We start from the raw sequence: 15,678 nt of genomic DNA on the forward strand, positions 1-15,678 counted from the left end.
TTTATTCTAACCTGTATTATCCTTTATTATTATAAAAAAAATGTGTAGCAAATAATTATTTTACAAGGAATCATAATAAATATAAAAAGTGATATAACTGTACTTGGTCTCTCCTATTGTTCTTATATTTCGTTGATTTACAGAACTAGCTTATCTCAACAGTTATCATTAATGATTTACAGAACCAAAATATTTTATGTTTTCATAGTTTTAAATAAATTCATTACATTAATAAACCACTTACTATTTAGACAATATGGATACTAGTGTTATTTGATTTATAAAATTTAATGCTATTTTATATTTGTTTTTAGATAAATTAGAGTAACATGAGTCACATACTTAACAGTCCATTCTCCTTGGCGAACACGTGGCGGAGTACAACTAAGATTGGATGTATTGTTTGATAATGAATTAGGAGATAATATTTCATTTCCTTTACGAAATGTCCACATGATGAATTTTTCATGATAGTAATTCACATTACAATCATCTTTTGTATCAGGAAATGTATTTAAATATGTTCCCATAGTAGCAGTAGCAATTAATTGCATTAACTCTGAGTATGGAACATGTCCATGACATGAATGTGGATGAAATTGACTAGAAACATGCATAAATGAACATGCTACACTAATACATCTTAACTGATTGAGTACTGAGTCTATAACTTGTATATCTGCCAAAGTAATCATGCCATCAGTTATAACTATTAAATCTAAAAATAAATAATCTTATTTAGTATCAAAATTTAAATAATTTAGAAATATTATTTTATTTTATTAAATTAATAAAACTAACTTGATATACTTGATCGAGGTAATAATCTGACAGCCAGCATACCATATCTTAAAGTATTAATAAAGCCTGAATCAGGATTATTGTTGGTAATAGTTACTTGCATATTATTTGAATTATTAGCTAATAAGTTGTATCGACGACATCTATTGTTAGTACTAATGGAACTTACACCAGTATGAGAGATGTGGTTGGATTTACTATTTTGATCAATATGCCATAATTCATTAGCATCATCACATTCATCATCTGATGATGATGACATAGTATCAGAATCCTGTATATTAGTTATTATATTATTATTAAAACGCTCAAATTTGATGTATAAATAAAATGAGCCATATTACATTTTTTAATGAATGAGTAAATGAATGCGCTACAGCATTTTCTAAACGGGTCATTTCACATGAGATCATTTTAATAAATTCATTAAAATTATGATTATTAACACGCCATCCTTGAACTAACACCTTCAAAACAAATATATACATAAATTTATATATAAAAGTATAATGATGAATTAACAAAGATATTGATTTACCTGTTGAGCAAGTGATGTGTAAAATGGAGTATGAACTATAACAGTAACATAAACTTGTGGTTCAAACAGTACCTTGTGAGATCCTGGTATAATAAACTAGAAAATGTTTAAATAATGTTAGTTATAAAATTTGCCATATATGAAATTACTTACAGGTCTAATGAAACCTTGAATACTACGCTTTAAAGCTACAATCATTTCATCAAGCATTACATGACCTCTTTGAATGTCCTAAATATAAGACAATAATCTTTTAGTATAATTAGTCATAATATTGTTAATTGTTTATCAAAATGTAAAACAAAAATAATTATTAATAGTAAAATAATATATCTTAATAATAAAACTATTTTAACATTTATAAGACTTACCACTGAACAATTAGAAGGACTCATATCTAGACAATAGACCATTGTATATACTGATGTCAAGAAATATATACGAGTCAATGAATCCATAGTAAAAAAATTATTTTCATTGTTACACATAAAACTACTATTATATTTCATATTATTGATAACTACATTATTGGTATCCTGACTTAACTCTCTTGGTACAAATGATACAATTTTACATAACTCAGATGATAATTCATGGTTCATTTCTTCATTATCTACTTGCAACACAGATCCTAATCGTTTTAAGTACCACATAACACGCATATCAGTACTCATTAGCTTTTCATCATCTATTAATACGTAAACACTTGAAGCAACAGGATAAATATTCTTTGGTAAAGTAGATATCGAGGACATCATAACTAGTTCATCTTGACGTTTCTATAAAAAAAAATTGGAATGAATAGAAACATGTTATATTAAAATTTTAACCTGTTTAAATGTTTACCTGGAAATTATTTTGTGAAACATCATCATTACTTGTATGGGTTTCACTTTCAATGGCAATCATTTTACTCAAATTTAAAAGTAGTCAATAATGGTTTTATTTTAGAATAAAAAACATTGGACTTAGAACTAGGTATCAATTTGTTTTTTAATCATACTAATAAGAACACGGTTGTTTGTCGTGCAAAGATTATATGACGTTTATCAAAATGGTAAATAAAAGGTACAAAATTACAAGACATCTTTGGTCAGATGTTTTTATGTTTTCTATGTTCACAAATTAGCATAATACGGGCATTAAGCACTCATAAACAGTTTCATATTACGCAATAAAACGATAACATAATTTTCGCATAATGTAAGGCACGTGCAACTAAAGTTGGCGCCGTCGTTTAGATGAAACAGCTGATGAACGTTTGATAAACAATTTGAACAATAATTTTTAATATTGATAACATTAATATAAAGTAAACAATCTTTGATACCGTTAAAAGTGTAGGTAATATTTTATTAATTATAATTATTGTACCAAATATTTCAATGTTTATCCATCTGATTATAGGATATGACCCATGTCTATGAATTTTAAATATTTAAATTAAAATATAAAATTAAAATTTAAAAATTATTAATTTCAATATGGATGAGTTTAACTATTTATTGTGTTTTAATGAACTTTTCTGGGATTATTATATTTTTTCATAATTTACATGGAAAACTTCATGTTTCAATTTTATATACCTATTTTGTCAAATGTATATCATTAAAAGTTTGTGTGGGTGCGATAATAAGAATGTCTTGTGTGTGGGATTATTACATGTGGGATGTATTTTCTAGGTGAATTTCTACTTATTATAATTAATTAGATATAAACCTTTACTTAAAAGACACTTAATAAAGGTAACCCATTGTTCAAGTGTCTTAAACTTTGTAATAAAATGGCTAATAAAAATAAAAAAGATTTAGTTGTTTCTGAATGGACAGAATTTATTAAAGGTAAGTAAGATAATAATAAACCTTAATTACATTCACTATTAAAATCAATCATAAATTTATAATATTCAATTGCTCATTAATCAATAATTATTTAAATATGTGATACTAACTATATTTTCTAGTTTTATTCCTAAATAAGCACAAGTAATTTGTCAAAATTTACTATTGCTTACATTTAGTTTCAATGAGTAACTAAGTTATTAGTTTTATTCTATCATATTTTTTTTTTGTGTTTATCGAAAAGAATATTCAATTCCTACTAGACAATCAACTTGCTTTCTATAAGTAATGGGCCTCTATATTAAAAAATGTATGAAGTTGATTCTTATAAAAATATATTATCAGAACATTAAAGTGAAAAAACACTTTGATTTTAATCACTGCTAGTTTTTAATCTATACTAGTATGTACTAAAATATCAGATCCTAACCGTACTTAAATAATTTTTATTTTTAGATAAATTATATTTTGTAACATTATCTGGTGGTGGACAAAGCAAGAATAATGTCCTTTCAGATATTCCATGGAAGAATGACACCAATTTATTCTATTTAGATATTGATGAAACTTTAGTCTATGAAAACTTCTTTAATGATTTTGGCCCTTTGAATTTAGCTATGGTGTACCGATTTTGTACAATTATTCGGCAAAAATTAAAAGTAAGATCTATGTATAAGTAAAAACCTATTTAAATATGTGTACATATAGTTAGTGGGTAATATCCTAGTTTTTTCACTTATTTTGCATTTTGCTGAATGTAATGAGTAAAAAAGGGATTAATAGTATTATTTAGCATGTGGTTAGTAATTAAATGTTTATAATAATGTCCAAAAGATTATGACTTAATTTATGCTTATAATTATTTTAATGGAAAACTTTAATGTTACTATTTATTTATTTAAACAATTTGTATAGTTGGGAAAAAAAGTAATACATTGTACTAGTGGTTTTGATCAAAAGAAAAGATCCAATGCAGCAGTTTTAATATGTGCATACATGGTGAGTATCTTTTTTTGTATTATCTTATAAAATGAGTACAATGTAGATAATTTCTCAATTTAAACTAAAAAACTTTCAAATATTTTTCAATAACTTGTTTTTAGTAGTAATATTGTGAAATTTTAGCTTATTTATATTCAGGAGTATATTTTAGGGAATAATAAAGGTGATTACAACCGTAACCTATATATGAAACTAATTTATACAAAATATGCCCTTAAGACTTTCATGGAAAATTAATTAAATTCTCAAACATTTGTATTTAACATACCTACAATAGAAAAAAAAAAAAGTCATCCTTTTTTCAATTTTAAAGGGTATATTTTTTAATATACCCTTGTTTAAATTTTTTTTTTGTATATTATAGTCTTCTTCTGGTGTTTTCCCTTCTTATAAGATATTATTAAACAGATTCTTTAAACACCTTATGCCAACACCTCCTAATATTTTCTATACTTCTACTGGTACTTTATCTGGTCCTTCTTCTTTGTTCTTTTTTATTAATGCCATAGCCTTCTGTACCTCTTTCTCACTAGTTAAATCTACCAGTTCTTCATTTAGTAATTTTACAAAATACTCTTCACCTTTTTTCACACCTTACATTGTGATAATTTTTAGACTGTTTTTCTCTTGCTTTTGTAAGTCTACAGATTTCTTTTTTGCATTCTTTTGTTCCTAGCCTATCATACAACTCATCATACATCTTAAACTTTGTCTTACTTATTGTATACTTGGCTTCTTTACACAAATGTTTATACTCCATCCAATCTTCTCTCCTTTCGCTCTTTTGCCATACTTTGAACTGCTTTTTCTTACTTTCTGTGATTTTCTATACGTTCTCATTCCACCACCAGATTTCCATTTTTCCTGGCATTCTACTCCTACTCTCAATTCCATTCTCATCTCTGCTACACTCATTCTCTGTTCTATTCTCCTTCTCCATTGTCAAACTCATACTCTATATGGTCTGTCTTACTCCTACTTATTCTTAATTCCTTTCATTTAAGAGCACTCATACTTTTACCCTATAATCTTCTGTTACTCCGCTCATACTTTTTCCTGGTATTCTACTCCCTACTCTTATCTACAATCTCTTTTACAGTATTCTTTAAATACTGAGTTTCCTGTTATGGTTCGAGTTTAACAAAAATTAAGGCATAGATGTGTAATAATAATGTGTTTATTGTTCTATAAATATGTAATTTTGTTAGGTTCTGATTAACAGTACTGGTCTTATGTTTTAAATATTTTATGTGGGCATTGCATTTACAGTTTTCACAGAGCTTTGTAAATCATAGAGTCTGCAATTGTAATGAACTTTTTATTTCAAGTACTCTTAACTTATGAAAATATACTCACATATGTATATAATTAATATCATATACTTCTGAATACATATAATTCATTAAATAAAACTAGTGAGTCTAGATCATCCATTTTGATGAATTTATCCTTGTAGACATCATCATTACTTTCTAAAATTAAGGTTTTATTATAACACATCGTTCAATAATGTGTGTGACTGACACATAGATGGCTCCACTAATACCAAATCAATATTTTTTTTCGAAAGTGTGAACCTTTTTAGGCTTACTGTCAAAATTATATGTCAATCCGACCATTAGTTTACAAGTTACAGTGCTTTAAGTGACGCTACTTTTGAGTTTTCAAAAAAAATGAATTCAAAGCAATTTCGTGTTTTGATTTATCATTGCTTTTTAAAAAAAAAAAATACTGTTCAATGCCAGGAATGGCTTAAAAAACATTATTCGAACTCTGCTCCATCAAAAAGAAACATTTGTTATTGGTATGCCGAATTCAAACGTGGTCGTACAGACACCGATGACATTCCATCTACTGGACGGCCAAATGACGCTGTTATTCCGGAAAACGTTGAAAAAACACTGAAAATTATTATGGGCGATCGAAAAGTGAAGTTGCTCGAGATAGTTGACATCCTAAAGATATCAGCAGGCAGTGTACACACCATAATACACGAACATTTGGGTATGAAAAAGGTGTTTTCCAAATGGGTGCCGCGTTTGCTCACACCGGAGCAAAAACAACAACGAATCGATGATTCAAAGGCTTGTTTGGACATTTTTAAGCATAATAAGTCGGAGTTTTTGCGTCGGTACATCTCAATGGATGAAACATGGATCCACCATTACACTCCGGAGTCCAATCGGCAGGCTGCTGAGTGGCATGCAGCCGGTGAAAGCCGCCCAAAACGTCCAAAGGCACAAACATCGGCTGGCAAGGTTATGGCCTCTGTATTTTGGGATGCTCACGGTATAATATTCGTTGATTACCTCGAAAAGGGTCAGACCATCAACAGCGACTATTATATAAAGTTATTGGAGCGTTTGAAGGCCGAAATTTCCAAAAAAAGACCGCATTTGGCAAAGAAAAAAATCTTGTTTCACCAAGACAATGCACCGTGTCACAAGTCGATGAAAACGATGGCAAAAATGCATGAATTGGGCTACGAATTGCTGCCACACCCACCATATTCTCCAGATCTGGCCCCCAGCGACTACTGGCTTTTCGCAGATCTCAAAAGGATGCTCCGTGGAAAGAGATTTGGCTCAAATGAGGAAGTCATCGCTGAAACTGAAGCCTATTTTGAAGGCAAAGAAAAATCGTTCTACAAAGGCGGTATTGAAAGATTGGAAAAGCGTTGGAATGATTGTATCTCCCTAAAAGGGGACTATGTTGATGAATAAAAACGAATTTTGGCAAAAAAATGTGTTTTAATTAGTTAGTCACCCACATTATTGAACGATGTGTTAATTATAATATTTTATTATCCCAGAAAATTGAGAAAAATTAATCTAAATCATTTCGAATAGAACTGATATTATGCTAATTGTTATATTATTACATTATTTAAAGAATCGATACCCTAGAAATTATTTGCTTCAATGTGAATCAAAAAAGGTGATAATTTTACTATGATATGTTTATTGATTTTGTGTCTGTCACCAATTTTTCTCAGCTCTCACTGAACAAGTTTTATTTTTTACAATATGTCAAAATAATACACATCATGTCTAATTGAAGACAAAAATTAGAAAAATTGAAAAAATTTCTTTTGTTTCTGTTAATAGGGGAAATCTCCTATTTAGGTCAATTAGTATAACCATATAAGGAGGGTTGGTAAGTAATTCCTTTAATAAAAATAAGATTTAAGTGATAATTATAAATATATTAATGAAGGAATTTTGCATCTATTGAACCAGTATTTTTATACTATGGCGGGAGGAAAAGTGTGGTTTATATATGCACAAAGATAAAAGTAAACAGATCCGCTTTACTTTTTAAGCTAATTAAAAATATAAAATGTACAGTAAGTAAGGAAATAGGTTTCTATTTTAATTTTTCCATAAAAATTACAATATTAAATTATTGAATATCAATTACATACTGAATTTAATATCTATAATAATTGTTTATTCATTTACTTATAGAGTCCAGATTTATATTCAATTATAAATATTATTAAGTTATTCCAAATATATTACCAGCCAGTACAAATTTGTATTAATAAGCCTAAAAACTTGCGTAATGTATTGTAAGGTTATATTTTTCTTTTTTTTTTTTGTGGGGTGATAAGTAAGGTATAGTTCCCCTAACAATAAAGAATATATCTATGCTACTGTGTATTCAAACAATAAAATTAGATCTTTTAAAAATTGCTCAAATAAAATTTAAATCTAGTCTGCTTATAAATTATAAAATTTTTAGTCTGGATATAATTAAGGAAATAGGAGTTTATGTTATTTTTGGAATAATCTAACAATTCCTTCTAAAAATTAAGCACTATAGATTCACATTGAAGCATTTTTTAAGATAATTATTTTAATAACTGTCAAATATCCTTTATTCTTGTCCTAACTATGCCACGTCCCTACTATATTGATTTTTTTTTGTCTTTGTTTCTATTTGCAAAAATATATATGTTTTTCTAATTTATTTAGATAATAGAACATAATTGGACAGCTTACCAGACATATATGAGTTTATCACAGAATCGTTCTTATCAATTTATTGAATTCAGGTATTATTAATATTTATATCTTGATATTTAAGTTGTTGATTATATAAAGATATTTAGTTTTAAGGGTAGTAATATAGAAAAAATGCTGTAACTATATTAAAAATTCATAAATCAAAACAAGATTATTTAGTAGCACCAATAAAATTTTTCTTTAAATTATTCAAAATGCTACAAAAAAAAATTTAGTGCACCAAAAATTATAGGATTTGTCTGAACATTAGGAACAATCTTTAATTTATTTGGATATAAGGATATATATATAAATATAATGATGTATTTTTGAAAGTAACCATTCTCTCATGTAATGTGTTATAAGCAAAATAAGAAGAGATATGGTCTAATAATGTATTGTAGGTAGTCACAGTATATACAGCTGATACTCTAGTTTTATCAAGGGAGTCGAAGAGCCGTAATTGTAGGAAGTTTAGGGAAATAATGCCAGGGTATAAGGAAAAAGACAAAGACAAGATACAAATATTTAGATTTTGTGAATTACAAGGTGCAAGATACAAGTATTTTAATTAAACAAGGGAGGAGGTAGCAAAGTATGAAGTGCAGACCAACTGCAAGACATAAATATTTCTGTTTTATTAAGGAATAATAAAGTACAAGGTGGAAGACCCAAGTACTTGAGTTAATTAGGAGAGGTAACGAAGTATGAGGTGCTGACAAAGTGCAAGATACAAATGCAAAACGCTCGAGTAAAAAGATGTAACAAAATACAAAGTGCAAGACACTTGTACGTGAGTCATTGAAGAGAGTAAACAAGGTGGATAAAGGCATCAAGAATGAAGAAACTAACTCTTGACATAAGCTTTAAAGTCGGTCAGTGACAACTGAGTAATGAGACTGACGTTTTAATAATAAATCTCTATGTGCATACTGGAATCGACTGACCAGGATAGCCCGCTCCAATTGGTTTAAATAGTGCTTAAATAAATGCATAGTTGTATATTTTTATTTAAAAGTGAAGTCATTAGTCACCAGCAGAATAAGTGTTGCCTTAATTTTTTTTTTCATTTTATTGTATTACAATATTCCAAAATAGATGCTTATAAAAAATATATTTATTTATTTTAATAAGAGGGAAGAATATTATATAACTTATAAAGACAATTAATTTAAAAGTATAAGGAAATGAAGAAAAAGCTGTGTATGATGTTTATAAAAAGTGTTTGGAAAAAGTGTATGGTAGAGTATTGAGGGAACTTTTAAAGTGGGCATTAATGAGAAAAGAGTCACAAAAAGATACATTGATAATGGAGGATATGTATGATGGCACTTGTACCAGGGTAAAAAGTGTGAGGGTAAGACGGAGTATATAGAGAATGAGTTTCACAAAGGAGAATACGAGGTAGGTAAAATTAGGGGACCAGTGACAATAAGCGATAACATGGAAAGAGAAGAGGTGGAAAGTTTTATGTATTTTGGATCAGTTATGCAAAAGAATTGTGGTATTGACGAGGATGTAAGACACATGATTAAGTGCAAGTGAGTGAAGTAGAGAGAGCACCTGGTATATTATGTGATAAAAGAATTTCAGTAATGTTGAAAGGTAAGTTTTGTAAGACTGTAATGAGACCAGCTATGATGTATAGTTCAAAGTGTTGGGCGGTGACATAGATAATAGAGCAAAGAATGAGTGGAGTAGAGATGAAAATGTTTAGATGGGTTAGTGAAGTGACTAGAGAAGATAGGATAGGGAACTAACATATAAGAAGGAGTATATGTGTAGAATCAATCGTGGATAAAATGAGAGAAATGATGTAATAATGAATTTAGCAGACTCAGTATTTATACCAAACACTAAATATTCAATACCCAGATCATATAAAGGTAATGTTTAAAAAAATGTTTATGAATGGCTATTAATACACCACCACCCTTATTATGTATACTATTTAAAAAATTACGATAATTTCTAAATACATATCATTTTCTAATAGACGTAGATGGTTTGGTCATGTTATGAGGAATCGGAAGTATTAAGAACAGTTATAGAAATGAATGTTAAAGGAAGAAGAGGTAGAAGAAGACCAAAAAAGAGATGAAGGGACGTTGTTGAATGTGATATGAGGATGGCTGATGTGTGCGTAGATGATGAGAGAGATCTTGTCAAGTGAAAGTTTAGTATAAGGGTTGGGATAAAGGTGAGGATTGAGAAGATATTACATATTTTTTCATGTATTAGTTCTCTTTTTAAGACATTTGAATTTTTTCTACTCTCTGTGTAACTCAATCAAACTGTCCTTCTCAATTCTTTCATTAATATATATGTATATATTTAATAATATTTATTAAGACTACAAATTTTTATCATTTAATCACACAAAAAATAAATAGTAAATATATTTTTTTAAATTGAAATAAAGGCCACAGCAACAAAGACCATTGCCGCCCGTGATTACATGCATATTAAGTATATATCATAATAAAATAGCTATTTAAATAATTAGATTAGGTTAACAATGAGAGTGAATAAAAGTTGATCATTAGCACATAACTTATACAGATATTAAATTAAGTTAAATAGTTTGGTAGCCTTAAAGAATTTTGTCATCTTTCATACAGAGTTAAGGTATTTTTTATTTTATACTTATTTATTGTACTGTTTTTAGAGACGCTTCATGTTTAAAACAAACTGAATACTATATTTCTATTGAAGATTGTTTAAATGCGTTGTACAAAGCAAAATGGTATGGATTTTTTAACTTCAATGATTTTGATTTAGAAGAATATGAAAAATATGAGGTAAGCAATAAATTCTTTTAAATTTTTGTTGTTTATTTACATTTTTTTATAGACTGTTAAAGATGGTGACATTAATTGGATTGTACCAGGCTCTTTGCTAGCATTTTCATCTCCTCATTCCCGGGATTATATAGATAAATGTAATATAATGAATATTTTTTCATTTTCATGATGATTAATTTTATAAAATTTTCAGCTGGCTATCATATACACTCACCTGCTTATTATTATAAATATTTTACTGAAAACAATGTTAATCATGTGGTTAGATTAAATAATAAAAATACTTATGATGCTAAACAGACTTTTGTTGCCTCTGCCAATATTAATCATACAGATTTGTTTTTTCCTGATGGGACTCCACCCACAGATGTTATACTTTTAGATTTTTTAAGTTTATGTGAGCAATACTTAGATGAAATAAATATTGATAAATGTACAGATAATCAAAATGCATTGTCAAACTGTAATTCCTCCACTTCAAATGTGTTATCTAAAGCTATCAAAGGAGCTATAGCTGTTCATTGTAAAGGTATCTTTGTTTAGATTACAAAATAATAGAACTTCAATTTTTATAAATGTATTTTTTTGTGTTTAGCTGGATTGGGAAGAACTGGTTGTTTAATTGCTTCATATATAGTTAAACATTGGTCATTTACAGCTCTTGAAGCTATAGCATGGATTAGAATATGTCGTCCGGGCTCTGTTATAGGCATACAACAGCAATGGTTAGTGAAGTAAGTATTGATAAATATACTAATTATTAATTTAAAAATGTCTAAAATTATTTTATTTTTTTTAGAAAACAATCTTATTTACTAATGACTGGTGAACAGTGGAGACATCAAATAAAACACTCTGAAAAAAGATATAAGAGATTTATAAATGGAATATATAGTGTTAAACGTCATGCAACAGTTTTCAGTTCATATTCTTATACAGAATCTCCTCCATTATCATCATTTATTTATAATTATAATGAATTAGATAATGACACAAGTGAGAGTACCATTGACATTAGTATAAACAACATTAGCGCCAACACAGTAAGTATATTTAATTTAAAAAATTTAATATTTGAAGTAAAATTAATATTGGGCTTATATTCAAAAGCTGATAAGTTAAAGAAAATGGTTTTATCGATTTTCTTTTTATTTATATATAGAAGAATGTTTTCTATTTTTTGCTACAAAATTATTTATGAATCAATTTTTTTTAGTAGGTTTTAAAAATTACCAATTTTAAAAAGTTGCATTTGAAATTTATATTTTCTTTCCAAAAAAAAATGTAGAAATTGGTATATCAACTTTTGGAAAAAGTCCTTAATATTTAAAATTAAGCTAAAATTAAATTCAGTTAAGTTAAGTGTATGTGTTAATTAAACTTAAGAATTTACTTAGTCTAATAATTATTTTTATTAGGCTAGGTATTACTTTTTTTTAATAATTATTTATTAAAACTAAAAAAATTTATCTTCCTAAATTATATTTTAAATTGATAGTAAAAATAATGTCGTATTTTAATAATAAATAATGAAATACATAATTATACCTTTTTGAGGCAATGTTTTCAAGTTAATTACTACAACAATATAGACAAGAATTTCACATATTAGTTATATTACATGATTGATAAGGATCCCAAATTTTTTTTATTTTTTACATCATATTTGACAACTAAGTTTTCTAAAAACTTATTTTTATAAATTGAATTTTTATATTTTTCTACACGTTTAGAAAGATTTTATCTAAAATGGTGATCTTATATATTTTTTAAATTTTTAGTATATAAAAAAAAAGTGTGATTAAAAAATGTTTATTATATTATTATATTATAAAATTTACTTATTAATAAAAATTGATCATTTTATAACTACTATCAGTACCATGTCTTTAAGTTTATTTTTGTTGGATTTAGGGATTAAATGTTAATAGTGTATTTGGTTAAACTATATGATAAAATCAACGTTACCATATATTTTCAGTATAATGCTGACTAGCAATCTGCGCTGTGACTCCATTGGTATCATTAAGTTTGATATAAGACCAATTAGTCCATGACTTTCAGACTGCATGAGTAATATGTAGCCTGTATCTAAGACGTTTGTCTATGATGAGGCCATATATTTTTCATTATTAATGTTTTTTAAATTTTAGAAGAATTAAAAAAGATAAAATTACTTGACTACTTGCATGATAGCAATGAAATGGTTAAATTTAAAGTTAATAAAAAAAATTTTTTAACATACATTTTAAATATTTTTTTGTGACAGCATCTATATATGCTTAACAATTATTATTATTATAGTATTTCAAATATGTAATTATTATTTTGCAGATGAAATTATGTTTTAAATAAAACACTTTGTTCAATATTTAAATTCTTCACTTTTTTTAGAAAAATCAATTTAAGACTTCTCCAATTATCAAGAAGAAAATGAAAATAAGTGATTTCTCAAATAATATCTTGAATTCTAAAGAACATCAAATATCAATGTACTCTAAGAGTGATTCTAAACGAAAAATAATTACACCATCAAAGCTTATATGTCATGCGCCTCATTCTCTTATAACTCCTAAGAAAAGTAGTGTAACTCCAGCTATTGTTGTAAGAATAGCTAGAAGTAGCTCTAAAGCTTCTATAACGGCCAAAAGTTATTCAAAATCTCAAATTACAACAAATCCAAATACTCGAATAACAAGATCGCCTTCAACTAAAACAAAAATAACTAAGTAAGTAATACAAATTGCTAAGATGAGTATTATTTAACAGCTATTAGTTAAATACCAGTGATAAAATTCTTTAAGATTTACAAAGTGATTAAAGATACAAAAATATCTTCTACTTTAAAAATTGAATATACCATTCTTACATACATGTCAGAGCATGGAATATATCTTTTTTTTTAAATGTGATTTTTTGACATTTCCTGGTTGTACTCTTCATTCTGTCTAGGTTTAAAAATGAAAATAACATATAAAGTTATAAGTTATCAGATAAACTTATCACCATAAATTATTAAATGTAATGTTCTTGATTGTCATATACATTTATATATTGTTAATATAAGGTTGATATACAATATTTTTATATTTAATTATAGTTATTTAAATTGAACATTTTAAATTTTGTATAATAATGAATTTTATTTTTAGAGTGTCAGAAGATTCCAAACCATCTTATGCTTTGGCTACTGTCTCTTCGAATGCACGAGTATCTCGACGTTTACGTCAACAAAATATTATCAAAAAGTAGACTTCCTATTTTATATTAATCTAAAATTTCCTTTTTAAGGCAAAGTCATGAATTTTGTACTTTTTACATATTTTAAACCATTTCCTCACTTATTTAAGAAATCCAAAGAAAATTATTTAAACTAATGTAAACCAAATGTTGACCCTTTAATAATTTTATTTAAGTATTTCAATTATTTTGTTAATTGAATCATGTTAATTTATGTATTTTATTTTATTATTCACTATTCTTATAATTTACATACACTCTTCTGAGCATATTACATTAAATAATTTTGTAGTTGTAAAATACAAAGTATTAAATTTGTTAGATATATGTTTATATATATATATATATTTATATGTATGTGTGTAAAAGTACCTAAATTTAAGTACTAATAGAGCTTAGTCTTATTCACCCTTATATAATTTTTTTAATGTTAATTGTGTGTTATTTTTTTAATTATAATATTTATTGTTTTTTTTTGTTATTTAATTTTCAATTTTTTTTCTTTAATCATGGGCTATTTTTCAAGTTTATTTTAAAAATGAAATTACTCATTCTCATTTGCTGCTTTAAAAAAAAACTTATAAAAATTATTTTATTAAAAATTAAGTTTTATAAAAATTACGTAATAAATAATTAGATTTGTAAATGACATTGCAAAATATAATATTTACCAAATAACCTATGAAACAAATAAAAATTTTTGTTTCATTATGAACTCAACCCAACCTGTATACATAGTGATTGATTTATTGTTGACTGCTAAATTTCTACTAAAATAACAATAATTTTGAAAAAAAAAATTCATTTTTTAATATTTATATAAAGGTGTAAATTGTTAATAGGATTACTATTATCCAAATTTCCTCTAAAATTAATGTTATGTATCTTATATCATTATAATATCTATTTTATATCCGTTTATATGCACTGAGGCAAATACAAGACGTTATAGATTTAGCCCCCTCTAAAAAAATACAGAAAATATTTATGTATTGTACCTAGTATATATGTATATGTAAGGTGAATCCATCAGAACTTGTTTTAGTTATAACTGTAATGTTATTTATTCTTGATGCACAAAATGTATTCTATATCAAGTATATAACTCTAAAGAAGTCCTAAAAGGGGAAAATGTTTTGCTTTTTAAGAAAGGGAGTCTGTGACAGTTCTATATGACAAAATTTTGGATCAATTGCCATAAATATTTCCATCATATCCTTCTTGAGGAGTTCTGGCTTTGTCATTTAATCTCTAATTATTTTATTATTATATTGTAGTTATTTATTCTGTTTTTTTCTCTTCATTTCTTTCAATTAAACATTTTAATTAAATTTTTAATAAATTAATAATTTTTCAGTTTGTCATTAAAGGCTCAGTTAACAATAATTTTAAATAATGTACTAATATAATACTAACAATTATTGCTGCATTTGTTGTACCATTAT

At 26.6% G+C, this 15,678-nt stretch overlaps 2 protein-coding genes across 6 annotated transcripts in view; one reads left to right on the plus strand and one right to left on the minus strand.

Annotated features, from left to right (window-relative positions):
• The window catches only part of LOC126899291 (KICSTOR complex protein SZT2-like), a 74,358-nt gene extending 71,774 nt beyond the window's left edge, over positions 1 to 2,584 (minus strand). For 2 of the 4 annotated variants that reach the window (XR_007702545.1, XM_050674045.1), the window contains exons 1-7: positions 2,186 to 2,584; positions 1,711 to 2,118; positions 1,493 to 1,570; positions 1,340 to 1,435; positions 1,146 to 1,268; positions 802 to 1,075; positions 343 to 718 (exon numbers count right to left, since the gene is read on the minus strand). Coding sequence is in view for 3 of the 4 variants with exons in the window: in XM_050674045.1 (XP_050530002.1) it covers positions 343 to 718; positions 802 to 1,075; positions 1,146 to 1,268; positions 1,340 to 1,435; positions 1,493 to 1,570; positions 1,711 to 2,118; positions 2,186 to 2,248 (1,418 nt within the window). In the remaining variant the exon portion in view is untranslated. Of the gene's footprint in view, positions 1 to 342; positions 719 to 801; positions 1,076 to 1,145; positions 1,269 to 1,339; positions 1,436 to 1,492; positions 1,571 to 1,710; positions 2,119 to 2,185 lie in introns of those variants that run through there. The other 2 variants (XM_050674043.1, XM_050674044.1) reach the window with 2 other exon arrangements.
• A 119-nt stretch (positions 2,585 to 2,703) lies between these two features.
• Positions 2,704 to 15,286, plus strand: LOC126899300 (dual specificity protein phosphatase CDC14C). Of its 2 annotated transcripts, none has more exons than XM_050674064.1 (11): positions 2,704 to 3,180; positions 3,637 to 3,839; positions 4,096 to 4,179; positions 8,160 to 8,239; positions 10,858 to 10,990; positions 11,043 to 11,130; positions 11,433 to 11,522; positions 11,589 to 11,727; positions 11,793 to 12,036; positions 13,388 to 13,722; positions 14,146 to 15,286. In XM_050674064.1, exons 1-11 carry the CDS (start codon positions 3,123 to 3,125, stop codon positions 14,243 to 14,245), a joined length of 1,554 nt encoding a protein of 517 aa, XP_050530021.1. In that variant the 5' UTR covers positions 2,704 to 3,122; the 3' UTR covers positions 14,246 to 15,286. The 2 variants fall into 2 exon arrangements, with proteins under 2 accessions (XP_050530021.1, XP_050530020.1); XM_050674063.1 differs by having other exon boundaries at positions 2,705 to 3,180; positions 11,187 to 11,522.
• Positions 15,287 to 15,678: the final 392 nt, after the last annotated feature.

This window comes from Daktulosphaira vitifoliae, unplaced genomic scaffold, assembly GCF_025091365.1.
Source record: "Daktulosphaira vitifoliae isolate Bord-2020 unplaced genomic scaffold, ASM2509136v1 Scaffold_2, whole genome shotgun sequence".
Taxonomy (NCBI): domain Eukaryota; kingdom Metazoa; phylum Arthropoda; class Insecta; order Hemiptera; family Phylloxeridae; genus Daktulosphaira; species Daktulosphaira vitifoliae.

What these genes read in the sequence shown, in the direction of transcription:
- LOC126899300 (XM_050674063.1), top strand. Translation starts at nt 3,123, where the DNA reads ATGGCTAATAAAAATAAAAAAGATTTAGTTGTTTCTGAATGGACAGAA. An exon ending in TATCAATTTATTGAATTCAG is followed by an intron (nt 8,240 to 10,857) that starts GTATTATTAATA and finishes TACTGTTTTTAG; the next exon opens with AGACGCTTCATGTTTAAAAC. An exon ending in CAACAGCAATGGTTAGTGAA is followed by an intron (nt 11,728 to 11,792) that starts GTAAGTATTGAT and finishes TATTTTTTTTAG; the next exon opens with AAAACAATCTTATTTACTAA.